This window comes from Ambystoma mexicanum, chromosome 5q, assembly GCF_040938575.1.
Source record: "Ambystoma mexicanum isolate Mex_15411 chromosome 5q, UKY_AmexF1_1, whole genome shotgun sequence".
NCBI classification, from domain to species: domain Eukaryota; kingdom Metazoa; phylum Chordata; class Amphibia; order Caudata; family Ambystomatidae; genus Ambystoma; species Ambystoma mexicanum.
Genome location: NC_090933.1, coordinates 675,460,332 through 675,487,847, shown reverse-complemented (window position 1 = coordinate 675,487,847; position 27,516 = coordinate 675,460,332). Strand labels below are relative to the sequence as shown.

Sequence of the window (27,516 nt, the reverse complement as noted above, 5' to 3'; positions counted from 1 at the left end):
TGAGAATGTGTGTATGTTTGTGTGGTTAGGGTTAGTGATGTAGATGGCAGGTAGCTCGCAGCGACCAGAGCCAGCTTCTTCAATTCTGGTGTCCTTGATTTGGCTGCTGAAGATCTGTCATAAGTTTTTTGCGCTTAGGTCTTGGGGCGCGGGTGACCTTTTAGTCCTTGCAGTTACAAGTAGAAAGCATCTTGGGCCTTTTTTCGGAGCTCTGCTCATACGTTGCCAGCATTCCATTTTATATGGAAGATGGATATCTCTCTTGCTCTGAAGACAACCTTCCTTGGTACACTTTGGTATCGGAGTCGCTGCAAATTCCAACATTGTTTCCTAAACTCAAAAATATTGCTTGTGAACCATTTCGTGCTCATATGTAAGGATAGCATTTTATTTTTCATTTTTATGGCCGACGCCAGTGCCTCAATTGTGTCATGTGCTGTTGATGTGTAACTTGTGGCAATGTCATGGGTTGTAGTATCTTGATAAAAGGGGATAAACTGTGTTACTCCTTGCCTTGAAGAAATGCTTTAAGTATTCTGCATCCATCCTCTTCCAGTCCCTGACCATTTGTTCAGAAAAACAGGCTTCTTCATCCGGCCAAAGGCACCGAAACTCGACTGATATGACATTGTATTCTGACCATGGTATGTGAGAGGCTGAGAAGAGGCTGATAAGAGGCTGAGAGAGGCTGAGAGAGGCTGAGAGAGAGGAGCTTGAAAGTGAAAGACTGCTCGTGGGTGCTGCTCAGTCAGTCATCGGGAGATAACATTTGCAAGCTAATTATCCTACTTGTTGGTGCTGCTCAGCCACTGTCCTAGATGCTGAGGGAAGAGAACCTTGGAAGTGAGGGATCCTGCTGTCTTGCTCAGGCTGTGACATAGGGCTAAGGGAGGGAATGGTTCTGCTCGTCCATGCTGCTTAGACAGAGACTGAGGAATTGCCATCTGATAAGGGTGTAGAAGCCCTGACTTTCTTAATGTTCATTAACTAATACAATGTTGCAGGTAATTCCTTCTCAGAAAGGGTGGTCTGTTAATCAGACTCCACCTTTGGAGAAAGCTCAATGCCAAAAGCCTATTGTACACCTGTGCCCTGCTGCATCATTCTCCCTGATCTGAAGCCTCTGCTCTTCAGTAGCACAGAGGACACTCAGAGGTCAGAGGTGCACTGTTTGACAGCTGCCGTGACAGCAAAACAACTGCTGACACAGGTGCATTTAAATCTGCACCTCTCATCCGAAACCATGATAATTATTTAATCCATCGCCTGGCAGCAGGTTATTCTTGAAATGAAAGCCATTACTAGAATTTGGTATGGCGACTTGTGGTTTACATAATTATTAATCTGACATATGATCTGTAGCATATACATGTCAGCAATGTGACAGGTCAGCTATGGACAAGCTGTGTGTATTCTCTCTGAAATGCCTGTCTCTGCTGCAGCTAGCAGGACAATGGGTAGAGGGAACTGTCTCTCTTTGATCCTTTGTGAGGCCAGTCAACACCTCTCTAGCCCAGAAACCCCAGCAGGGGAGTTCTGGGAAACAAGCTTCAAAGTGACACACCCTAAACGAAAGAGTCAGACCCACACCAGGGTCTTGCATACCAAAGGGTCTTTGAAGTTGTAGGCTTGAGAAGTGGGTGGGATGAGACAGTCAGACAGAGCAGAAGTGAAAGGAGGAAGGGTTCCTCCATCGTGATTTTCTGTGTACTTAATCTTTCCTTTCTGTCTCCTCCACTTCTTACACAGAAAATCCCGTTTGGTATGAGGCAAGAAGGCAAAGGTCTTTTGTTACCTTAACATTAGACCTCTTAAAGCAGGCTCGATTTTATCCAATGCTGGGTGGCCTTTCTCCTTTATAAAGAAGGCATCTCCCACTCCTATTTTTATTGATATTGGACCTTCAAGGACTCTTAGAACAATTGGTTTGGACCCATAGGTGGGAGAAGTCCTTTGCACAGTTTTCCAGTTGTGAGGTGAAAGCAGGTGTTCAAAGGCAGAGACACGCTCTGCTCTCTACCCATCCCCAGGACACATTGGGGGTGAACTGCTATTGGACTAGGACCTTCATCTCGATCAGCTGAACTGGTACCTAGGTCCTCACTGGTGGTGAAGGATTTCTGCAGGTGCTAGCTAGCCTCCCCAGGATGGGAGTGAAGAGAAAAATGACCAAACTTGTCCCTGGGTTCGTACTCACAGCATCAGGAGGAGCAAAGCAGCTGGTTTCCTGCATTCTACTGGTTGATCTACCATTGAACCATATTCAACCATGTTCATACACATTCAAACCACTAGGAGTAGAGATGCTGCTATTGAACTTCTTCAAACATTCTTTGAATTGCTGTTGCTGCATTCATCAAACAAGCTTGACGGCACATTGCACCAAGCAGAGCATGTCACCTATTCAGCTCGAACAACATGTTGGCCGCTGAGGATGACTTTGAACCGCCACTTCTTTGAACATCGCATCAGACTGCTTTCAATCAATGGAACACAACTCGAACCACTGGACGCATTGTGTTGCTGGTCGACGGGACACATCAGTTACCAACATCCCAAATTGATCTGGATGAGCCATCAAAACTGCACCTTTTGAATGTCACCCTTGAACCACACAAAGCTACTGCTTCCGACCTACTTGCCATCACCTCACTGATAGGACCAGCAAGACTAGCCACACCTGAGCTTGGTTCGACCTGCAAAGACAGCAACTTGAAGCCTAGTTCGATGATGTCTGGCCGCCAAGAATTGAAAAGGGTATGGTTGAGAGGCCCCTACTCATTTCGGTCCACTTTTGGGTCCCAAGAGACTGCTAAGCCACTGATTGCCACCTTTCGCAACAAAGACCTATCCTTTTTGGTGACATTGTGATTTATTGCCTTTCACATCTGCTATATTGAGTGCTTGCATAATCAACATACTACATATTCTGGGTTCTTTCCACAGGGGTGGCTTGTATATTTTCATAGAACCTTGGTTGCACAATATTTTATATTGGACTATTTGTACTGTTGCCGTTTGGGTTGCTAATGGTATCACATGCATACCCCTCTTAAGAGTATAGCATTCCCTCGGCCCAGGTTACCACACAAGGTGAAGGAGGTACATCTCTTGAATGTGCCTGTTTCACCTTTATGATTAATGTCACTGTTGGTTTGTAGAAGTGTGAGCGCTGAGCAGGCAGTTTAGCTGTTAATCATACTTGTACTCCTGCAGGGCAGTAGTCATGTTGTCACATTGACCTGGAGGCGGAGGGACATAATTCTAGAAATGTAGTGACCATGCTCGTTGGTGCTGCTCAGCCAATGACCTGGGGGCTAAGGTACACATTAATGGTAAGTAAATGATTCTGTTTGTTGGTGCTGCCCAGCCAGTGACCAGGAGGCTGAAGGAGCGACCCCTTGCAAGGGAATTATCCTGCTCATCAAAGACCTTCACTACATTTTGGTTGCAGCAGACGTTTTCAAAGATCTTCTTTAATGCAAAGAAAGAAAGGTCTGCTTGGGCTTTCACCAAATGTTAACGTTTCAGATCATCTGCTTCTTGTGGGCAATGAGGTCAGCTTCTCTAGAAAGAGAGACAAGCTAATTGAAAAAAGAGAGCTATGGTGCAGAGGTGAGTTGCAATATGGGAGCACAGTAGTGGTTGAGGGCTAAGTGGTGTGGAGAATTGACAAAACTATGTACCATAGTTATAATGTAAACATAAATACTTTGAGTTGTCAGGACGGGGTTGGGATAAACATATATGGGGGAGTATGGCAAATGTGACAGGTAGGGTTAAACTTTAGAACACCAGGGAGGTCTGCTCCAATAGGGATTGCTGGTCTCTCTCTAGATGGACTCTCGGGTATATAGTGCCCAACATCCCTCGTGCCCCTAATCACAATCTCATGGATACAGTGCCAAGCCTGTTCCTCCACTACCGTCCAAGGGATTTAGTGGCCAGCATACGTCTTTCTCAGTCTCAGGAATATATCCCCGAGCTTACTATTCATAATCCATCCATGGTTACAGTTCCTGGCTCAGTTCTTAATGCTTCCAGGGATATAGTACCAAGTCCGACTCACTCATGTGAGCGCTCAGCATACTCAGATGGCAGTCCCAGGCTTGTCAGGCCTGCTAGCCTACCAAGGCCATTCAGTACTTTTAGGATCGTTTAAGCCTTCCCAACCTCTCAGGTACCTCAGCTGTCTTAGGCCTTATCAGCCTCTAAGCTCTCTGAGGAATAAGCGTGACCAATCGTGAAAGCCACTGTAGAATGTCTAGCTCCCTTCCCTCTCTCAGCTAGTAGAATCGGTTCTGCTCCGCTCTCTTTTCCAGCAGTTGTGGATTCAGGACGATATCTGTGTCCCCGGTTCCTTGCTGATTGTTCTCAGTTTCGTAACCTCAGGCTCTTCATAGGCCTTGCCAAGCCCGGGCCATTGCCTCGGGGTTCCACACCGGCTGGTTTACCATTTCTCTCTCAAGCATTTGGATCGGCATGAGTATGTCTCATTTGCCCCAGCTGTTATGGGTCTACGGCCAGTGATCAAAGGGGACAGCAACCATCTTGGGTTCAGGTGAAGTCGCATCTTCAGTATCAACCTTCGCCTTGATGGCCCACACCCGCTCTATAGTTCCTCTGTATCCAGCAGCCCTGGCGTTCCCCAGTGCTGGTTATTGCAGTTGTACCAATTGATTTATTGATATTGATATTTTATTTGTATCGCGCTCATACACAAATGTTTCAGAGCGCAACGATTTATGAAGGATCCATCTGATATCCACTGTCGTGTATTTATGGGTGGCAGCATTCAGGGATGCCACTGTACAATTTTGCATAAATTACATGTGTCATCCAATAGCCATTTTTGGTAATGCCCATACTGTTTGGTTGTATATAGATTTGGTGTTATGAAGACCCACCTTTAGAAAGGGTTGTGCTGAGAAAGAAGCGTATGAAACTATCTGACAATGGCAGATTGATAACAGGGCTCAAGTCGAGGGTACATGAGAATGGACTGAGTCCACCCACTTTTTTTCAGAGAGTGGACTCAGTCCCCCCAGATGAAATGAGAAACATTGAATGTCTTCTTTGGATTTATGAAATAAAGCCAACCTCAGGGATCGAACTGCAGTCATCAGGTTTGCAGGACGGACACTTCACCCCTGCACTATATAACCTGATGAAAAATAACGAACAACTCAAGGTGGAATGTCTAATTTCGGTACTGCAAGTGCCAGGAAAAACATTTGTATTGGTTCTGGAGTTTAAAACATGAACACCTTTTAACTTTTTCAAAAACACTATTAGAAGAAAATATCCTCTCTTCGTTTTGTGTGTTGATTTCATGAAAGGCAAATGGCATTCGTCCTGTGCAATTTGGGTGGTTATGCTAACCCACTTTAATCAAATGTGCAAATTTCACCCTGATATGCTAATATCACATTCCATTGCGTTTGTTGATGAGTCCCCCACTTGACCCCTGATTGATAACATTTCTTTTGTAGAGTCATTTTAATTGGACAGGTGGTGATCAAGTTTTCCTGGAGATATATATGCTCAGGGCACATTGCATAGGAGTGACCTTTGTACTGCTAAGTAATTTTAGGGTGGGCCTGAGCTAGAGGTGGTATGATCCAACCGGATCTTTCAGAAAGCCCTTTCGAAAAGTGCTTAAAACTCAGCTATTCTCCTAACCCGCAATCACACCTGCACGCTGCGCCTACGTGTCAAACTCTGACCGTTATCACTACCACACTGCAACATTAACATGCTTGGTAATACCTCTCAATTATGTAATTTGTGCTACAATTGTAACTGCACCTACGCTACCATTTTTTCATGACAAAATAAATCACAACTGTATAACTGTATGACAAAGTATGTTCTTGACTTGTACCTGCAACAGCGTCTCAATGCCACCGGGTTGTATGTGCGCATTACAAATGAAATAAATAAATAATGAAAGGGGAGGATTTCATGGGGCATTAAACAGGAGGATTTCAGTACGTTATTAAACAGGAGGAACTTTAGATCTTGTTTATTTTAGTTTTAGGAGGGATTTTTTCACTAGTAGTTATGGCCTCTACAAAAGCCTCACATGAACGATCATCAGACCCCTCCTCTCTAGCCCCCCCAAGGAGGCATAATCGCAAAGGACACTTACCGCTTCAAATACTTGGCCACTATGTGTAGCGCATGTTTGGCCCACACGTCGCTGATCGGGTTGCTTCCCTGGTAAGCGGGCCTGTTGATTGGATTGGTTGGACATGGGCTTCTCAGGTTGTATGGCAGGGCAGTGTATGACTCCAGTGCATGGCTGCAGGGGTAGAAAAGTACAGCTCACATCAATCCGTTTTCCAGGTATTAGCACATTTTAAATGTGGACATCATTAGGGTTAGAAAACGGTACCCCTGGCTTCGCCTTTGGTACCTTTGGCACTGCCCTTGCAACCCGTGGGTAAAGGGCCCAGAAGTAGTGCCAAAAATGGAAAGAAAAGAGGGCTTGCTTCGAAGCTTAGGCCATACATTACAGGTTTCACTGATTCGTCATCCACGAAAAACTGTTAATGCAATGTTTGGTTTAGTAGAATTATTTCAGTGGTTTGGAAGGGTAATAAATCCCCACTAATTTAGGATCAGATGTGTTGCTCACATAATGTAACAAAATGAATTGCGTCAATTACTCACACACTTAAAGTACCCAGATGGGATCTATGTGATCACTACGACCCCCAGAATTCCGACGGCCGAAAATGCAGACTTTTTTAAAACCCCCTTTACACCACATACATATGCGGGGTGGCAGACCCCTTCCCCCCCCGCAGCCCACATACTACTATTATATCCCATACCCCCCTCATATATATGTGGTGCGGGGGGGTAAAAAAAAAAGTCAGAATTTCGGGAGTCGGAATTCTGACCGGCATTTTGGGCCATTACCCCCAGATGCAATGAGATTCCAGTGCATTCTGTACACACAATACATGTCCTCACTCCTTCACTGGAGATTGTTTTTCCAAACTTTGTAATGTTTTCTTTCCCGCTTTAAGAAATTTGGCATTGATGGTGCATTTTCATTAGTTTCCATCGTATGCATTCCACGCCGGAACATATATAAAGGAGACATTTATTGGCATACAATGGCATTACTGGTGGAGCGGAGGCTGCACTTTGCATGTGGTGGCAGCATTGTAAAATGCAAAGTGGTTTCTTGCATAAGATGACTATCCCCGTCATAGGCGGATATAACTGGCATAAGAAGGCAGTAACTAGCCATAGTTAGGCTGGAAGGGCATATGAAGTTAGAGCAGGCCCTTGGCCTATGTTGTGCTGGGTGTTCCACAAGCATATCATGTAGCTGCCCATGTCATATTGAGGGAGCAGCTTAAACTATGGTAGGTAACTGGAATAGCTTTCTGTCCTCTATACTAACATTTCGTTATTGTATTAAGCGTAACACTTATGGTAGATTTCTGAACATCTGTGAATCCACTTTATGTGAAGTAAGCAGGTTCCAAGGTCATGCAACGCCACCTTCTGTAATTTCATCAGGTCAAAGGTCATGTGCTGTGACTTCCTGTGAAGTCCTTGGGTCTTAGATGGCCACCCGGCCTAGCGGTACGGTAGCCCCCGGGACCACCACAGAGAAACATACACACATGGGTATTCCATCCGGGCTCCGCCTGCGCACTACGGCACATGCGTGCAACTGCCCCATTTGTTCCCTGCGACTGAGTTATGTCACTTGCGGTACTACATCACCACATCCCTCCTTTTTCATAACAATAAATATTACAGGCACATCAACCTTGTTATCACTGTGAACATCTAACAGCAAATAGTTAAACTTCAAAACACAACACACTCTGCGAGTCTCCGACTCATTTTGGTGCAATCTTGACAACAGGTTAATCGTCCACCACATAGTCCTTCAGACATGACGGACGATACCGAGACTCCCATTGAGGATATCTCCTACCTGTGCGCCCTCGAGTTTCTTCCTCCACCCCTGGCCCGGATCTGCGGCCTCTGACAGGCTCCAGACTTGATATGGGTATGGATCAATCTCACACTGCACTGGGCTTAGATCGACGGGATTGCTGCCACTATGCTTCTTAATGAAACTGGAGTTACGGGTGACTGTCATCCTCCCATCAGATGCAGTCACCATGAACCCCTTTACTGTGATGTGATCCAGTGGCTGCGAGTCATAGGGCAGAGAGATCTTGCCTTCGGGGTGTCGGTTCCTGACCAGCACCTCATCGCCCAACAATACGTCTGGTGGTCGCAGTTTCCTCCTCATGTTCTCCCTCTCGTTTCACCTCCTTCTATCTTGGGCCACCTGCTCATCATCAATCACCCCTGGCTCTCTGTCCTCATTGCCTGGCAAGAAACCACGCATGCACCTTCGAAACATCACTTTGGCAGGGGCAACTCTTGTGGAGCAGTGTGGAGTGGCCCTGTACTCCCTTGGGAATTGATATAGAGCTCGACACAAAGATTGCCCCATGCCCGTTGGCTATCCGGAACACTTTGTTCAGTGTCCGCATGAAGCGTTCAGCTTCCCCATTCGCTCTGGGCCAGAACAGATATCTTCCTGTGCTTGACTCTGCATTCCTGCAGAAAACTCGCAAAACTCTCCCTTGAAAAGGCAGACCATTGTCGTTGCACACCTCCTGCAGGAATCTATGTGAGGCAAACATTTTCTCCATTGCCGGTATGACGTTTTCAAATGAAGTTGACTCGATGAATTCCACCTCCCGATATCTGCTCCATTCGTCAACGGCCACTAGGAACTGCCCTATCGAGCCAAAGTTTATGTGCACCACTTTCCATGCTCAGTCCCCCTGGGCATCAACTTGATTTGGAGATCTCTCCGCACAAGGGCAGCAGCCCGACACCACACATAATTCCTTAAGAACTCATCCAACAGGAGTTTCAGATTGGGGAACCACACCTTCATCCTCAAACAGGACTTGGTTTTGGCTGACCCCTGATGCCCTTGATGCAACAGTGATATGACTTTAGCAACCAGAGCCGCTGGCACAACCATCTTCTGGCCTCTCAGCAGCAGCCCAGAGGACAGCTCATTCCTCACTTTCAACAGCTGTTCTAGTGAGGTCTTACCTTCTCGTGTGCGCTTGTCCAGCCCCATCAGGGCCCACTTCCAGCCTCCTTTGTTGAGGGCTTCCCGGAGTAAGCAGAAACACACCTCTTCGGCAGAGCTATCTGCCAGCTCCTACACAGACATGGAATTCGGAACGTTGGCCTCCACCACCAGCCTGACAAATTCCTTGACTTCCATCTCTCTGTTCCCAGACTCTGCTGCAGACTTCCCAGGATGTATGGACAGATAATCAGCGGTGTTGTCCGCCCTGGGCCGGTACACCAGACCGACGTATTCTAGCAAAGATAGCATCCACCACTCGATGCAAGCAGGGGGCTTCATCGATGACCCTGCCGTGATTGGCAACAGCGGTTTATGGTCAGTCACTACCATCGCTGGTATCCCCAATACATAGAGCCTGAAGTGCATGCAACCCTAGAGCACCGCCAGTGCTTACTGCTCAATCTCGGATTACCTCTGTTGCGTGTCCTCCAAGGCCCTGCTTGCAAATGCCACTGGCTGGATATCACCCTTCGAGTTAGGCTGGGTCAGCACCGCTCCAAGTCCAAACGGGCTCGCATCCACCACGATCTTTGATGCCATGGCAGCGTTGAAAAATTCCATTGTGCTCTCAGCTATCAGGGCCGACTTGATCTCCTCAAAGGCATTATGTTGCAGTGAGTCCCACTGCAGACACACTCTTTCTTTGTCAGATTTCGCAGTGGCTCCGACAGAGTCGCTAGATGACGGATAAACCACCCACAGTATGTCACCATACCCAGAAAACTTCTCACATCCGTGACCGACTCCGGTGGTATTGCCTCCTTGATGTCCTTTACTTTCCTGGGATCTGGCGATACACCACCTTGCTGAAATAAAAAACCAAAGAACTTAATCTTCTTCTTGAAAAACTCACATTTTTCCTTGTGGAGCGTTAGCCCCAGCGACTGGATCCTTTCCAGTGTCTTCGCCAGCCATTCCATGTGTTCAGTCTCAGATCCGGCGAACACCAAAATGTCATCACTGATATTGATCACAACGGCCAGGTTTTCCAAGCCCTCCGCGGCCGACGATTCAACAAAACTGAGCCACTTATATCTATATAGGCCCTTGTGAGTTGTGAATGTTGTGATGTATCAAGACTCGTGGTGCAGGACCACCTGATAGCCCACCCTCAGGTCCAGTTTGGAGAAAAATCTTGCCCCTTGTAGTTCCACAATGATGTCATCCATGGTGGGTGTGAGGTGCCTTTCCTGCTTAATAGACTTGTTGGATAGACGCATGTCTATACAAATCCGGACCGCCTCCGGCTGCTTCGGCTTCCTTGCCACTGCTATCGGTGACACCCACATGGTTGGCCCCTCTACTGTCTCAATGATGTCCATCTCCACCAGGCATTCTACCTCCTTGTCCACCTGGTCCCTAAGATGAAACGGGACCCTTCTGTGCATAAGGGCCACTGGGCGGATGCACTCAATATGAGGGTTTACTGGCTCACCCATCCACTTGCCCATGCCCACAAATACCTCTTCAAATTTCTGCAGCAGTTTGTGAATGTCCTCCACGTAGACTCCATACGTGAAACGAAAAGCCTTCAGGGCCTCGGCTGCGGCACAACTTAATAGAGTGTCCTTGCTGACATCAGTGACGAAAAATCTCATCTTTCATCTTCATTGACCCACTCGCACATGGCCGCTAGTTGCCTCAGCCTGCTGTGAAATGAGTCCAGTGACTTGTCATCCTTCTGCTTGGCCACACACATCATGTACCTCTCGTAGTCCAAGTTCTCCAACAGGATGAAATGGTCTCTCAGGGCATCCTTAACTGCTCACAGGAGTCACCCACCGGGCCTCAAAGTCTCAAACAGCTTCAACACAGCTGGTCCCACAGCAAACAAAAGTGTTGACTTCTTTGCCTGGTCATCCACCTCCCCAACTTGGCGAAGTACATCTCTAGGCGCTTTAGCCACAGGTTCCATTTGGGGCCCACGGCTGCTGGCGCCCCAGACAAGTCAAATTCTGGCATGGGAGCCAGCGCCCCTGGCTAATGATGTACATGGGCCAGCAGCTACGGCTGCCGCCTGACCGTCCTGCATACTGGCGCAGCACCCCACTGACTACGTCCTGCTGTGCGCACGTGCACACCCCAATATAAGAGGCTGCAACTCAGTGTGACCATTTATGGGATCTGCACAGGAGCAGCACCAAGGAAAGAAATTGTCATGGATGAAGAAAAACTCTCAAAACTTCTCTTGGAAGCCAGGAGAAAAGAGAAAAGAGAAAAAAAAGACTTCTCCCCTTTTTTTCAATGCGCCCCCTCAGGTGCTTCATAAATCGTCTTGGAGGCGCATGTGCACTTCCCTGGCTGGGAAGCCGCAACCTGCTTCCTGCCAGTGTTACAGGGCCTCTCTCACCTTCCCCTTCGGTGCCGGCACAGCTGTCAAGCAAAACAAACGTTTCCACACACCTCCGTCAGCTCAGCTGATGCAGCACCACGTGGATTCGGGAAAGCAACCTCCTCGTCAACATTGTTAGATGGACACCCAGCCTAGCAGCACGGTAGCCCCTGGGCCCCACACAGAGAGACACACACACACACGCAGGTATTCCATCCGGGCTCTGCCTGGGCACTACGGCACATGCGCGGGACTGCCCCATGTATTCCCTGTGACGGAGTTACGTCACTCCGTTGCGGGCATAGCGTTACCACGTCACCACATCGGGCATTTGAAATCTGTTCTGCTTCAACTAGCATTTTTGTGAATAGATGGCCCTGATTTTAATGGTTTATTATGAGAAATACATATAAGACCTTGGAGGGGAGGGCCCAGAGTGTTGGGGAATACAAAGACTCGCCATTGGTTGCAAGAAATTGAAAGGTTAACAAAAACGGAATTCTCAACTTTTCTCAAAAAGACAGTGCATTCCTGGATAGCCGCCAACTGAAGAGTAAGGGAATCCCTGAGCCCAGTAGCGGCAAACATTAATGCCCTATTTTCAAAGGGCAAATAATGACATTCTGGGCCAAGGGCGGGATCAGAATGAATGAGAGGCTAGGCATCTCTGTGGCGTGTCCAGAAGAAAGGAATTTCCATTCTGTGAAAAGTATGTTTGCATTTTAACGACGTTCTGAAGACATTTATCTAAATATTTCAGTATTTCTTCACTTCATGGACATTTCTGGTGATTGCAGCATTTGGGGAGTTTTGCACGAATTGCGATCAAAATTCAATGCAGTTTTTAGGAAAAACGTTTTCCATCTCTGGACCATTTCTGAACAATTGGCAACAATTCTGGAGACTTTCGATGATGTTGGAGAAGCTGAAATCATCATTCTCAGTTGTACTATTGGTAAGACTAATCACTAATGGCTCGCTAACCATGTAGACGAGTAAGAAGACCACCAAGACTCTGGAACGCCACTCCACTTTAGCCATGCTGTGCAACCTCCCTCATCACCTTAGGCAAAGAACTGAAAGCGTTATTGTCCAAGAATGTCCTTAATCTGGCGAAAGGATCAACAAATCAGTTGTCAGTATGGTTCAACTGATGTTCATTGCTGTTCACGATAAATCGGGTGAGGGAAGCTCGTATAAGGTCTAGCTGAAACATTCTACAACTAATATGGAGTACTCATAGCAAAGGTTTGGGGATGGGACAACTCAACTTATGTAAGGGACTGTGGTCTTGCCGATCAAATAGTAACTCCTATACAGTCTCTAGGTTTAGCTCATCCACCATCCATCCACACACACATCCATAAACACCACCAAAAAGAACCTACATATTGGCTTTGCCAATGCGTGTTGCAAGTATGGCCCAACCCCACAAATGGCAAACCACCCTTTAAGTAATGAGAGCCAATCATGCTAGCTTACATAGTCAAACTTTGAGGGGTTTTGTGTACCATGAGGAGAGATTTCGAATCAGTGAATACATGATTACCTTTCCAACTACAGTGGGCATTAGTACGCCTTGTGCACTGCTCTTCTCAATAGGCTGGCAGAAGAGTTATTACCACTGCCTGGCATTCCCCAGAAGCATAGCGAACACTTAGAATAATTCCTTGACCCCGTTAAAAAACGAGAGGGGCACAAACGTGTTACCATGGGGAAAATACCTTTAGGTGCAAACGGAGGTATTCCTTGTCTGGTGAAGAGAAAAGGCTGTGTGCATACTTACTGGCCAATTCACACGGTTGGAAGCCGATTGGGGGTTACGAGACTACTTTGGCTGAAAATGTTTACTGCGCTCAATTAAAATGAAGTTTGTCCATATGACATGATGACCTTGGACAGGATCTCTGGCATCTAACAGCAAAGTGTGTTGCGACCAAAATGGGGAGGGTAGCATGGCAGAGCAGCTCTCGGGTGAAGAATCAAGTTTTTAGGGCCTTGTGAAAGAAAAGTAAGGTGGTCTGGAGTGGATCAACTCTTGGATAAATGACAGACAATATGATAAAATGTTTGGAACAAGCGTTGTACTGTAATGTTCTCTTTATTTTGCTGATAATTAGGTAAATACTTGTCACATACCGACCAGTCAAAAAAATAAGATTGTCCCTTGCCACAGGGGGCATCCAAAATTGTTTACCAGAAGAAATGTTGCCTCCTCTGCACCCGGAGCTTTTGAGACTTAGCTTTTGTTTTACTCACCAGCCATTAAGTCAACGATCAACTTAATGGGCTCATCCCACAAAAGCATCAGGTTCGGCTTCTGGTCGTCTGTCTTCAGCCAGAAAACTGGGCTCTGGCCCCCAGTTGGCCTGTAATCACTTGCTTTCTCTTGCGGCTTCCTGGCACCAGCCCCGGTCTGAGGTATAACCCTCAGTAGACTCTGCAATTGGTTCCTCTCTCCTGTGGTGGTCTGGGGGTGCAGAACCCAGTAGGAATGGCAAATGTACCTCAAAGACTGAGCTGCTCTAATCAGCAAATGACTCCGCTATTGCTCTAATGTTCTCTCCCCCACCACCAGCTCCTACCTACCTAAATGGCTGGCAGTGCAATTTCTTTACTTCTCCCAAGTGCTTAACTGTACTAATGAGCTCGAATATTGGGTGGCTTGTTTCCATATTCTCCGTGGGCTATCTGGTGTATTCTGTATCGCAGCTCCTACTTCCTAAAGAGCTTACAAAATGCATCTGCCATCTTAAAGTCAGGGCATTGCTGGCATTCCATCCGGGTATGGCATCTGCAGGGTTTGCGGGTCTTTCCTCCACCTCTGCAGTGTCTGCTGAATTGAGCATTTGTGCAATATGGTGTCCAGTCTGCTTCCTCTCCTCTGTGGGACATACGATGGGTGTATACAATGGGTGCGACTAAATTCGTGGGCCTCGGGTCTATTCCACAGTAATGTGGGAGGGAGCAGGATCACTGTCTGTCAGCGTTCTGGAACCTTTTTGTGGTGTGCTCTCTGAACGGTCCGACAAGGTTGATCATATCTTCGATCACTTCTGTGTCAGGATCTGTAGAATGCACTGCAGATCCTTTGCAGAGCAGGTTGGAGAGAGGGGACGGATTCACCTCATCGAGTATGTATCTTCCGCTTGCCTTCTGTCTCTCACTGTACCACCCCCCAGCACCTTCCTTTACTTCGTTGTTTGCGAATATTAACCCCAACACCAAATATGTATTCGTACGATCACCTAAATACTCTGGTTTCCTTAAATAGTATATTGCAAAACCTAGGAGAATTCCAAATGTACACTTAACTTCACAATGTAACTCTTTCCTCCATCTATTTACTCAAATATTCACATATCAAGCAAGAATGAGCATTGTCTGAAAATAATATCATTTTTTCCTTTAAAACATGTTTCCACATTCTAAAAATAAACGTCAATTGCTTTTTGCAGAGCATACACTTAAGCTCTTGGTATCTCAGTCATTACACTCACCAGGTCTGTTGGTATACAGACTGGGCCACCTGAACATGCACAGTTTTGCACAGAGTGATTTCTGCACAGTGCAGCTCTCTCTTCAAGCCTTATTCTGATGTTCTCAGTCAAAAGCCAATTACTATCTGTGTTGCTATGGACACAAGCGTATCTAAAGCCCTTATTGGCCCGTGCATTACGCTCTAGACCAAATCTTTCATGAATACGGAGACAAGTGTCATTGTGGGAAACACTTCTTTTCTTGTTCAAGTCACAGGCCAGTTTGATTTTTTCATTGCACGAGTGCTCTGAATATTTTCCAAACAAGCTCACAAAGCTGTTGGCTGTGAACAAGAATGAGAGGGACACACAGGAAGTGATCCCGCCTGGAAAGCTATAGCAATGACCACTCCTGAAATCACAAGAGGGTGGTGTAGGACGACGCCTGATGGTGTTGGTAAATTAATTTAGATTATCTATCAGAACATTTTGACACATCTAAATGGAATTGAGCTATGAAACGGAATAAAATTGAGGACAGCGGATATACACATTTCTTAAAGTAAATCTATTGAGCTGATGGAGAGAGATAGTAGGGTCAATATAGTTCGAGTAGCACAAAGTAAATGGGTTCCAACAACATGATCCAATCCACACGGTACCTTCCATGAATTAAATGTATAGTCAAGAAAGTAGTGAAGAAAGTAGCGTTTCTTACCAGAGGACATCAAACCCGCTGTTGGCAGCAACTCTTTCTGGCATGTGCAGGGTATGAAGTGGGTCAATCAGTCCTAATGTAGGTTTGATGACTCTGGAAGCAATTCCTACAAATTTGGAAAACACCAAAATCTGTGTAAGCAATGGAAATCGGTTGGTCATTGCTAACATAAATGTAAATTCTGTGTGTATGCTCACCCGGCACTAGGTGTTCTAATAACTATTAGGACATGGAGATCGTTATTGAACTCCTCTTGCCCAATCAGAATTTAAATTGCACTCAATAACTGCTGGTATTGGCTGCACTCTGAACATTTTGTTTTCAAAAGCAGACTGGAAACAACAAAGCAATTTTTAGGCAACATTTCTTTCAACAAGACACTTCCTCTCTGATAGCAGCTTTTTCTTTTACAGCAAAATCCAATTTAACACACGAAGGAGAAAGCCAAAACACAGGAAAATGCGTTCACTTGCTTATAGAGAAACCGTTCAGTTTAACATGACACCAAATGCTTGCTCATGGTAAACCTGTTTCAGTGGAACTAAGTTTGCAGTTAAAATGTCTAATTTATGGGACCTATGATATTTTAACATTACAAAATAACACCAAATTTAATTTAATTAACTCAATTGCCTATTTACTTTACCCAGTATTAAAGTAACATATTTTACTACCACCAAAAATCCGAAATATGTGTTGCTACTACCACTAGGTGCTAATAACCTTAGACCTTGGGAAGGTCATTATTGGATAATGACCCTTCCCCAATTTATGGCCCTAGGTAACGACCCCTCCCTCAGTCTATAAGGCCATATTCCATGTTGGAAGGGTCCATATCACCTGAGACTTGGCGCTCTGAAGGGCTATGACGATCACAAGGGGTTAAATATAGCAAGAGTCAAGGGCATAGGAAAAGGTCAAATACGCAAAAGGAAAATAATCTTACACCAGCTGAGCAAATAAAATACAATCACGATTTTGTTCCAATAATGGAATTAGGAAAGGGAGATGCACCTGGAACTCTTACACTCCTCGGCCTTCGTACTTTAGCAACGTGCGGGATCTGTCCCCCACACTGAGGCTGGGCTGGTAAGTGTTTCTGCTCTGTGAAAAGAGTAAGGGCCAGAGATGCAAGACTGGCACTTCCTACATGTGCTTAAATCGCTGGCAGAAATCAGGCCTCATCTCTGAAACAATTGGCACTTTAGCAGACTGGATGGGTACAAAGAGACAAGAGCCGTGCCGTGGAAAGTGCTTGAGTAGCGCATCATGGAAAGTGCTTGGGTAGGGGCAGCAGAAGAGCATGCCATGATATTCCTTTCTAGATGTCCTTCCACAGTCCTTGCACAGCCAAAGGTTTTAGAAATCTAATAAAAACATTACACAATAAAATGACTTCTTGCTATGGTAACCTTTCCTTGGTCCGACATCCGCCCTTCCATTGTTCCCAACACTAGGGATGAAAGATGGTAAAAGATTAGGAAGGAGGAGTGGACCTCATTGCAGAAACAGTATTACCCTATTACAAATACCCATTTTCCCAGTGCAGTTTTTTTTTTTTTTTATTAAAATGCATTTGGTTTACATCTTAAACCTTACAAACACCAATGTCTTTTATCTTTTATCCTTCTTCCTTATTGTTATTATTGTCCGACATGATGTTTCCCAGAAGTGAATTATGGTTGCGACCATCTTTCTATTATTTCCTATTAAGATTTGACTCCATCTTTCTTCTTTTCCCATTTCAATTTTGGCACTAGCGTATTTGGCGCTAAAAATCAATCTTTTTTGATTTAGTGCCTCGCACTCCATAATTACATGATAGAGTGTTTCGGTTTTCCCTATTATCTGACAGAATCTGCAGTCACTACTTGCACTTTTATTTGGGCTCCATTTTCCCAAAACTTCTCTTGTTGGCAGTAGGTTTAGTCTGAATCTCAGGAACATGTCTCTGATTTTTCGATCCGGATATAATTTTAAGTAATTTGGCAGTTGATTAAGTGCTCTTTCCTCTCCCTCACATTTAAGTGTCATCTTATATAGATCTTTCTGCTCTTGGGTTTCAATCCAATCAGTTCGACTTAGTTTCTTTTTTGCGATTTGAGGCATTTTCGTCAATGTATCCAGTGTAATCCCTTTTTTGTTGCATATACACAGGGATGCTTCTTTCCATTTGTCCAGCGTACGTGTACTTTTGAAGTTCTTAGAATTTCTAATGCCGGTATCCTTTCTTCGCTATTGATTTTTCTGTAGAGATCTATTATTTTCCATTCGATTATTGATTCTAATGATTGGAGACCCAGTTCATATCATATCCGTATCATGGGCGGGTTCTGAGGTAGACTCAATACTTTCCGCCAATACATCGCTTCCAGTTTCATCCATATGGTTCTATCATGATTAATCATGGTTTCTGCTCCATATGCGAGGATCGCTGTCACTTTTGGTTTATAAAACGTTACCGATGGTACTAGCGAAAATTTTCCAAATTTCTTATGAATTGACAGGCCTTGTCTGGCTAGCATTCTAGTTTTTGCTTTTAGCTGTTCTGCCCATGGTGCTTCTGTCAACGATTGGTTTATCCATATCCCTAGATATTTATAGGTGGTAACCTGGATCAATTTTTCTTCTTGGAGGTAGTATTGAAATGCATTTTTCCCATTTGAATTTTTCTTTGTTAGATACATGATTCTTGTTTTCTTGGTGTTTATTGTCAGTTTGTTTTGTTCCATGTATTCGTAGGTTTGGTTAAGAGCTTTTTGTAATCCACACAGTGTTTTTGCTAATAAAATGATATCATCCGCGTAGATCAAACAAGGGACCGCAGTCGCATTTAATTTTGGAGGATTGATGGTTAGTGTATTTATAGCCTCTTCAAAATCCGACGTAAATAAGATGAACAGGGCCGCTGCAAGCGGACACCCTTGCTTTAAGCCGTGCCAGGTGTTTATTTGTCTTGTTATTATTCCATCCTCTGTCATTCTTACTTGTATTTTTGTGTTGGTAAACAAAAGTATAATTGGTTCTAGTATGTCATTAGGGCATCCCCATTGTTCCAATTTCTTCCACAGCAGATCTCTATTAATGTTATCATATGCCAGGCTCAGATCAACGTATGCTACTATTGTGTTTGTTTTTGTTCTTTCAGCTTCATGTTTCATCAGATTTAGAATCATGAGGTTCACATTTGTTCCGACGTTGCGCACAAATCCTGTTTGGCGCACCGCTTGATGTTTCGTTTGTTTTGCCCATATGTTTAGTCTTGTCAGTATAAGGTTAGCGAAGATTTTCCCTAGCGGATCCAGAAGTGCAAGAGGTTGATAGTTCTTCGGTTCTTTTGATGATCCTTGTTTGTATATAGGGATTAGCGTTGCTAATTTCCAGGACTCGGGCACGTTTTTCATGCTGTTGATCAGATCTATAATTTTGCCACAGAATTGTGCCCAAGCTTCTGGATTTTGTTTTAATGTTGCATTCAACATGCCATCCGGCCCTGGTGCCCTTGATATATTTAGTTTTTTTATTATTTTGGTAATCTCTTCAATGTCGTATATAAAGTTCCATTGCTTTGGCGGATGTTGTTGAATTTCCTTTATCACTGTTGTTCGTTCTTCATAAAGAGCTGTAAAATAGTTAACCCACGCTGCTTCTGGGACATCCACTATCATTGCATTTTCAGCCTTTTTACTCGCTTTCAAGAGATCCCACAAATTTCTGGTGTTACGATTTTTCAGGGTGGCCATCATAGATTCAGCATTTTCTTGGTCTTGCATCATTTTGGCGTTTTTGTGCCAATTTTTGTTTTGCTTGGCCGATTATTCTTTTTTTGGATTGTGGTGTTTCCTTTTGTGCTCTTTTAATAGATTTCCTTTTTTCTTTTTTCTTTTCTGCAATCTCTTGATTGTAGATATATTTCCATTCTGGTTTTGGTAATTGATTCGATCTCTGTTTCATTTGGAATTGATCTGTTAGCCACCCATAATTGATTTTGTTGGAATCTTTTTGCTCTGAATTCATTAATGTTTCTGTTATTTCAGTTAGTCTATTCTGCGGAATTCTCACCGGTTCATTCTATTTACTAGCGTCAACGTGGGTATGTTTATTTTGTGTCGTTCTTCTTTATTCATTACCCAAGAACGCTTTAGTATATAGTGGTCGCTATGTTCACTGAATAGATTTTTTGCCTCGACTTTTGCTTGGGTGATTCCCGTACTAGTATAGATGTAATCTATGATTGATTTATTTTCCCCTCTTGACCAAGTTGGTATCGTTTTTATTTCTGCATTGAGGGCATCCCATTTTTCAAAATTTCTGTTGCGTGTCTCTATTTTCCATCTTCGTGCTCTATTTTCCAACAGTTGATCTGCTATTAGATCTCCTTTGTCATCAAAAATATGCAGGTTGAGATCCCTGCATATAATAAATTCTACGTCTTTATGTTCTTGGGCAATGCTGTCTATCTTAGTGAAGATAGAATCAATTATCATTTCTTCTGGAACTTTCTTTGGATTCCAATATATATTGGTGATGTTTAGGTATTGGGTGCTTATGGGCTCTTTGTTCTTCTGCGGATCTATCCTCATTTGTCTTTTAACTAGAGTATTTTGCGCCCAGTTTCCAATATTCTGTTATTCAGTGATTTCAGTTGCTAAATCTTGACTGATTAGAGTAATGAGGCCTGCTGATGGTCTTCCTCCAATGTTGTTAATAGCCGGGTTCATGTATGTTAGAAATCCTTCACATACTGGGGGGGTTGATAGCCATGTCTCCTGTAAACATATCACCTGTGTTGAATTTAATTCGGGTCGATCTGTTTGGAACAGATGTGTATGTCCCCTAGTATTCCATGAACATACTGTTACTTCTTGTATATTGTTTACCGTTCGTTGTTATTGGCTTGGTTTTCTCACTTCTTCATTTCTACTTTTTTCCATACTAATTTCCCGCCAGAAGGGTGATTTTTCAAAATTCCATTTGTTCGGTGTTTTATTGTCATATGGTTTTAAGTTCCTTCTTTTTTGTTCATCATTATTCCTTCTTGCTTCCTCTGTGTACACCAAGGCAACGTTTTGCGTAGTTCAAAGAAGAAAGAATTTAGTGTACACCTACTCTTATGTAGAAGCTGTATAGGTAATTTAAAGAGCAATCTAGCGGAAACTTGGGTGCAGGGGCAGTAACACAACCCTGACAGGAGGTTGCAAGAACACTAACGCAGACAAAATGATGTCCTAAAGCAAGGACTCCCCTGCCCTCTGCACACCTTCTTGCTGTAAACTGAGCCAATAGTAATTGAACAATGGTGTATTCATTAAAAAAAAAAGTTCCCAAAAAAATTATTCAGAATACAAATTTCAACAAACAATGAAGCTTCTTTTTAATTGTGTAGAACAGAGCTCAACAGGTTTCGGGGGAACACCACTTATTCAGGAGCAAAACTGCAAATATAACACCAGGTAATAGTACACTTATTTATCTATAGGATAATTATTTCCAACACTATAGACTTATATCCATAATAGTAAAAGACTCAGACAGAATCAGTGATGTCAAACTCCATGTAGTTTGTTGAAGAATGTATTGTGAATGAATACGATAGGATTGGTTATTTTTAACGCGCTTCACACCCAGAGGTTTCTAAGCGTGGACCGGGATCGAACCTGTGGTGCTCCGTGTCGTCTTGCTTCTAAGGCAAGCACATTGCCCCTGAGCTATCCTCCCGAGGAAACACCAATGTCTAATTACTATTGGCTGTGTTTACAGCAAAAAGGTGTGCAAGGAACAGAGGAATTCTTACTTTAGGACACTATTTTCTCAGCGTTAAAGTTTTCCATAGTGCCAATACCGTTTCTTATTGGAACTAACAGCAAGGAGCCAACGCGAATGACCGGAGCGCAGAATTAAGAACATGGGCTTGCACCAGTAACTCGAGAGCATGAGCAAAAGGCTAACAATTACCAAATGAACCCAATTTAGGCCCTGATTTGAGAAAGGCCAAGGAAGGCCGAAACACGTGTTATCCTAAGGGCAACACATTAAAACATTTTTTGATATGACTGGGCGCTGAATCCTGGATCCTCATTTTTTTGTGTGTTGCACCGTTTCTTATTGGCACTATGTCAAATATTGCCCTGGTGCATTGAAAGAATCCATATTTTCACTAGGACGATTTTTGCAAGTTTTAATTTTTAAAATGTTAGCCCTAGCAGCAGTACTGTGCAAAACGACACGTTCTCTGGTGCCAAGCTGCTTCTGTAATGAGTCCCCACGTTGTGCCCTTCAGTAATTGTCCTAGCCAGCCAATCGGGAAACATTTGTGAGCTCGGCAACTACCCAGCAGATCCAGTGTATATGTCCAGGTTGAAGTAACTGCCATGAACGGTGTACTTTGGTGATATGGCCGGAGAACGCCATCGAGGCAGTGCTAAAAGTGGCAGAACTGTCAGAAGCCACTTGCATGCAGGGTAGTCCTTCCCGCTGCCTACCTAAGAAAACAATACACAAGCTACTGGTGAAAGGTTCTTGAGAAAGTACATGCCTGGTGATTCCAGAAAAGCAACTTCTGTAGTGTACTCTATGCCCTAAAACCCAAAATATTTACACGAACCGGCGATATGACTACCTTTAAATGCCACTGTAAAATATGCTGTTACACGTGGTGAGTACAAAAATACACGTGCAGTCCAGACATGCCGTCCCGGCACTGCCCTGTGCATGTAATACAGGCCTGAACACTTACTTTCATAGCGATGTGATCCTTTTTGTAAGGATTGAAAGTGGGCAGCTGGAAATGGAGAATGCCTGTATCAAAGGCCAGTATGAATGTGAAATTCCTGATCAAGGATTGTCGATACCAAATGTCGGAGTAAGCCTATGTCCAAGGACTATTAGTTGTATAAAGTACCTGCCCCGCAGGTCTTATTGGTGGGCACAAGTGTCTGGAGGGCAAGTACACCAGCCATAGCCCTGGAAAAGTGGGAATGAAGGGGACCTGAAAGGGAAGCCACTTGATGAAGGTTCAGCAGACCGATGTGGTAAAGTACCTCGGGAAGAATAGACACAGAAGGGAAACCAACGTGTAAGTCTTTCCTCGCTTTTCATCCCAGATGCTTTTGGGGCTAAGAGGAAGGCTCCAGGAGAACGGAACTGTGTGGCCGAAGGAGGGGTCCAGCTCTACTCAGGTACATAGGTGAAGGTGAGCTTCCAAGCATGAGACAGGAGAGCAAACCAAAAGGCCTTCGTTCCATGTGATATGTCTGCATTTTAAAAGCCGAACACAAAAAAGGGATTTCTTTTCTGCCGATTTTGAGTGGCCGTTAAAATGCTGAAATATGACATTCTGAAACCCCATCCCCCTGGGAAGGCGATCCCGCCCCCACCACCATCCCCATACTCTCCCTCTGGATTTCTAGACTGGCTTTCTAGACTTATCTCATCTAGCGGCGCCTGTTAGCGCCAGCGCGCAATTGTGTATGACAGGGACATGACAGTTTGATTTAGAAAGACCACTCAGAGCGGTCTCCGAGCAGGCTTCCTAAAACAGTCTTTTTGTCTCGTTTTTTTTAAACGAGAACTTCACTTCATATGGAGGACTTCGTGTACAGAAAGGGACAAACCATGACTGGCTCATGTATGACAGAGTGGCTATCCTCAAGCGAGGAGAAGAGAGCATATAGATGCACTCAATGCCAGCGAAAGACAGGCTGTGAAGTTCTGTGAGTGAAAGCCAACCACTGATGACCAGGAGTGAGGGCGGGGGGCATCCTACCAGACACCAAAGAGTTACAGAGACCTGGCAGCTACAGAGGCTGAACGGTGTGATGAGAAGAAGCAGGATGGCACCGTGATATGGTGGTGGATGTATGAGGATACTAGCTATGCTGAGGAAGGAGATCACAAAACTAACCCAATCCACAAGAAGGCAGAAGAGAAGTTATACTGAGTGGTAGAAGTGAGATGATTTTCAGAGGGGGGGGGGGTGTGAGCCCAAAGGTTGGGAGGGAAAGCAGAGGTGGGTGTAGGGATGCAGAGAAACTCTGAGAAGCAAAGCAACAATAGATGCACTCCAGGAGGGGAAGTGAGCACAGCAGAGCCGATGCTGAAACCCATGGGAGAGAGACCAGTCAAGGAGTGCTGCGCAAGTCAGAAAAGAGCAGTGGAGTGAGGAGAAGGAAAAGAAAGCAGTGAGGAAAATGAGATAAAGGAACCAGTATCGCCTAGGAAACAGCATCACATTTTGCTCCATGAGAGAAAGTAAGAAAGGGAGAGAGTGGGGAACCCCAAAACACCCTAAGAAAAGGAAAGGTAGATCACAGTACTCTGGTGAAGTGAAAAGGAATCCAGATTGTGCATTCTGGGACAGAGTTGCATCCAAGAGTGTCCCAAGAAGGATGAAATAGGAAAGTAGACCCCTGTACTCCAGTAAAGTGAAAGAGTCCAGTATTGGAAGATAAGCAAATCAGACGCTGGATTCTCGGAGAGGAGAGACACAACCAAGAGTGTCCCAGGGGAAAAAGAAAAGGAAAGCAATTTTAAACCCAAAACACCCCCAAGAGAAAAAATACAAACGCTGAATCATTAGACTCTGGTGGAGCGAAAATGCAAGACTGCAAATAGAGGCATTGTCCCAAAATGCCATAAAGAAAGAATTTGCCACCCAGTGCCGGCGCCAGGTCTCCCAGCGCCCTGTTGAGATTTTCGGGTGATCCGCCCCACTGTTCCGGCACATGCCTAGAATAAAAGGTCAATGCCACCTGACCATATCATAACCAGTACTTGTGAAATCAATCTTTTGAATTTTATTTTGAGTTTTGTACCCTTTTTTGGGACATCCCCATCACACAATCCAGTGAGCAAAACATTGTTGACGCCTGTTAGCTTGGGTACTTTCCACCATAAGTATATCTGAAATGGCAGAGTCGTTTTGAGCACCCGGGTAAATCGGAGCTCTCCTGATGTCCTACGACTGAGAAGAGTATTTTGCCCTGGAACAAGTCACGAATATGAATTTTTCTGACTGCTGTATACACTTCAGAACATGCTCGGGATGTGTCCTAACCACCATACACCAGTGATAAACGGTGCCAAACTGCCAACAACAACAGTGATAATGTTGTAATTTAATATCATAGGTTCAAAAAGAAGTTGAGCCAAGTTGGCCAACAAATGTATATGGGATTTGTCTTATAAATGGGAAGCTACTGTACCTTGGGCCAACCCCCTGCTTCATTAAAAAGAAAAGGTTTCTTGTGAAGTTGTGCTGCAGGATTCTGTCCTGAAAATGAATCGGTTCACCAGAATCAACCTGGACACATACCACTCTTAAATGGCAACAAAACAAAAGCTCATTGACAAAATGGCAGCGAAAGCATTAACCTTCCTCTCAAATGCCACAAAAACAAAAATAGATCTGCATTTTCTTATGATGTAGACTTGTGGAATCTGTTCATGTCGGTATGCAAAACATCACGCATCTTGAATACAAGCCTACCAATCAGGAGAGGGCTAATCCTAACCGTTCCCTCTGAAGAAATAGAGCCCACGGCAGGCAATTATAGGAGTCTGTCTTCATCCAAAGACAGAATTTCTGACCATCAAATTGGCCTGCCCGACATTGGAGCAGTGTGGGTTACACGACCTGTCCCCTTGTTGTTTTATTTTGTCACCTTTGGACAGTCGATTCAAGGATACATGTGCACAAATTTACAAACCCAATCAGCTAGATGTGTCACCTAAGGGGCATGACACCTTAAAATCTTTACTCAGACATCTGAAACTTTGTTGAGGAGGGAAGAGGTCTGATTCTCCAGTTTGATACGATATTATTTGTAGCATGCCTAAAGACTACCCACATCCATGAAAAGCGGGTTCATCCTGCTAGCACATAGCAATGATAGTTCATCGGGGCCCTGCCCCGCACTTCTCTCATCCCAGCCGCTGTCTACTTAGAACACTTCCTTAGGCTCACCCTCCCCACAGGAGGTTGCACTTACATTCCTCTCTTATTAGCACTTCATCCCGAGCACTTCTCCATGAGCACCACAGCACCTATCCCTTACCCCCATTCCCTCTGCAGTCGCACGTTTTGAACACTCACAAGGCATAGTAAGTTTGTCTCCCCTCCCTAAATATTCTCATTATTTGTTTGTACGGTTGATTCAATTATTTATCTTTGCTGTAATTCATTGTCTCCCTTCCCCTTTCCCCACCCTGTTGCCCTGTGGGTGCTTTGAAAAAGTTGTTGCTAATTGTATAAGCGCCTAATAAGTGACCAATAAATAAAATGTGGTGTAATACCATTAAGCAAAACAATGGAGTACATTGGCATACATCTATTTGTGAAGGACAGCCCTCCACAACACAACAACAAGAGGAGTATGGAATCAGAAGTATTTCTTTTATGACAACTTGTGGCATGGCGGATATAAGAAAAAGCTGATGGAGCAGAGAGAAAGTGGTCATAGGCAAGTGGCACGAGAGTTGTTAGTAGGCTGTAGAGCACAGGTGAGCAACAGGATCTGGAGAGACACAAGCGAAAAGGGCCGAATAAAAGACTGTCAACGATGTCAGCAGCAGCAGCAGCAAGGACAAAGTGAAAATCTAGGCCAGACATAAGGATGCCGGGATGACAGAAAAGGAGGGGAGTGGGAGGTGGCGGGTAGACGCTAGATGGTGGTACCCAGTGGGACCGCTGGAGGGTGTCCTGACAGGAAGTTGCGTGAGAGAGCGGAACAGTAGCAAAGAGAGGGTGATGGGACAGAGATTGGGGCAAAGGTTCACAGATAAATGGCAGTAGCAAAAGTGAGCAACACCGGCAAAGACTACAGAATGAAGGAAAGGTGTCCGAAGCCACATGGGATTGCCAGGTGAACAGAGCATTTTGGGAAGAGGTAGAAAGTAAAACAAACTCCTGGGCTAATAGCAATTATATGTGCACACCTGAAATGTGCCAATGGGGGAGAGTACCAGAGGGGAGCAAACAAAACCCAAAAGGAAAATAGCGTCCTTTCTACTTATACCAACAAAACGCAGAATTGCGATCTCTTGGAAAGATCCAAAAGGCCCATCAATACAGCTATGATTGAAAGATGTAGATCGATGGGGGATGGCCGAGATGGAGCTACTTAGAGACCAAGCTCCAGCAGATACGGAGGCAGACAATAGCATAGACTGGGGACAAATGTTAAATGAACTGATAAATGCCCCTGATTTGCGACCGTCATAGCGGGAAACTGATCTGGTGTATTTCAGAGATTAACCTTTAAAAAGAAACCAATTTAAAGGCAGAGGCGCTGATCTGTATTACCATTGTTCAGTTACTCCCTGCACTTGTGGAATAAACAGGTGCAGGAACCATTGCTCTAAATACCCCAGATTGTTATACCCGAGGTGGCCGTACCACTATCACTGATTTGACTGCCCGGCCCTGTGAAGCAAACAGACGCAAATACTTTTTACTTCACAACCTGTACGAGTACTCTGAAAATGTATGTTGTATGCCTCTCGCCGGTGTCTAGTCAAATGGTCAACAGACAAATGGTCGACAGACAAATGGTCGACACAATTTGGTCGACAGGACAAATGATCAAATTTTTTTTTTAGTTATATAAATTTTTTAGGTTTTCGTTTAGGGAAAAAAGGGGTTTTTAGCAAAAAAAAAGGGGTTGGGGTGGACCCCCCCCAAAAAATAAAAATAAAAATGTGAAAAAAAAAGAAATTCGACCATTTGTCCTGTCGACCATTTAGATTCGACCATTTGACCTACAACCCCTCTCGCCCACAGAACACGATGGAGAATGTTTCACACTTATGTAAAATTGATGTACTGTAATAC

At 44.5% G+C, this 27,516-nt stretch overlaps 1 protein-coding gene across 1 annotated transcript in view; it reads right to left on the bottom strand.

Annotated features, from left to right (window-relative positions):
• The window catches only part of ADHFE1 (alcohol dehydrogenase iron containing 1), a 419,108-nt gene that overhangs the window by 126,582 nt on the left and 265,010 nt on the right, over nucleotides 1-27,516 (bottom strand). The window contains exons 8-9 of the mRNA XM_069621130.1: nucleotides 15,687-15,792; nucleotides 6,152-6,304 (exon numbers count right to left, since the gene is read on the bottom strand). Coding sequence (XP_069477231.1) covers nucleotides 6,152-6,304; nucleotides 15,687-15,792 — 259 coding nt within the window. The remainder of the gene's footprint in view (nucleotides 1-6,151; nucleotides 6,305-15,686; nucleotides 15,793-27,516) is intronic.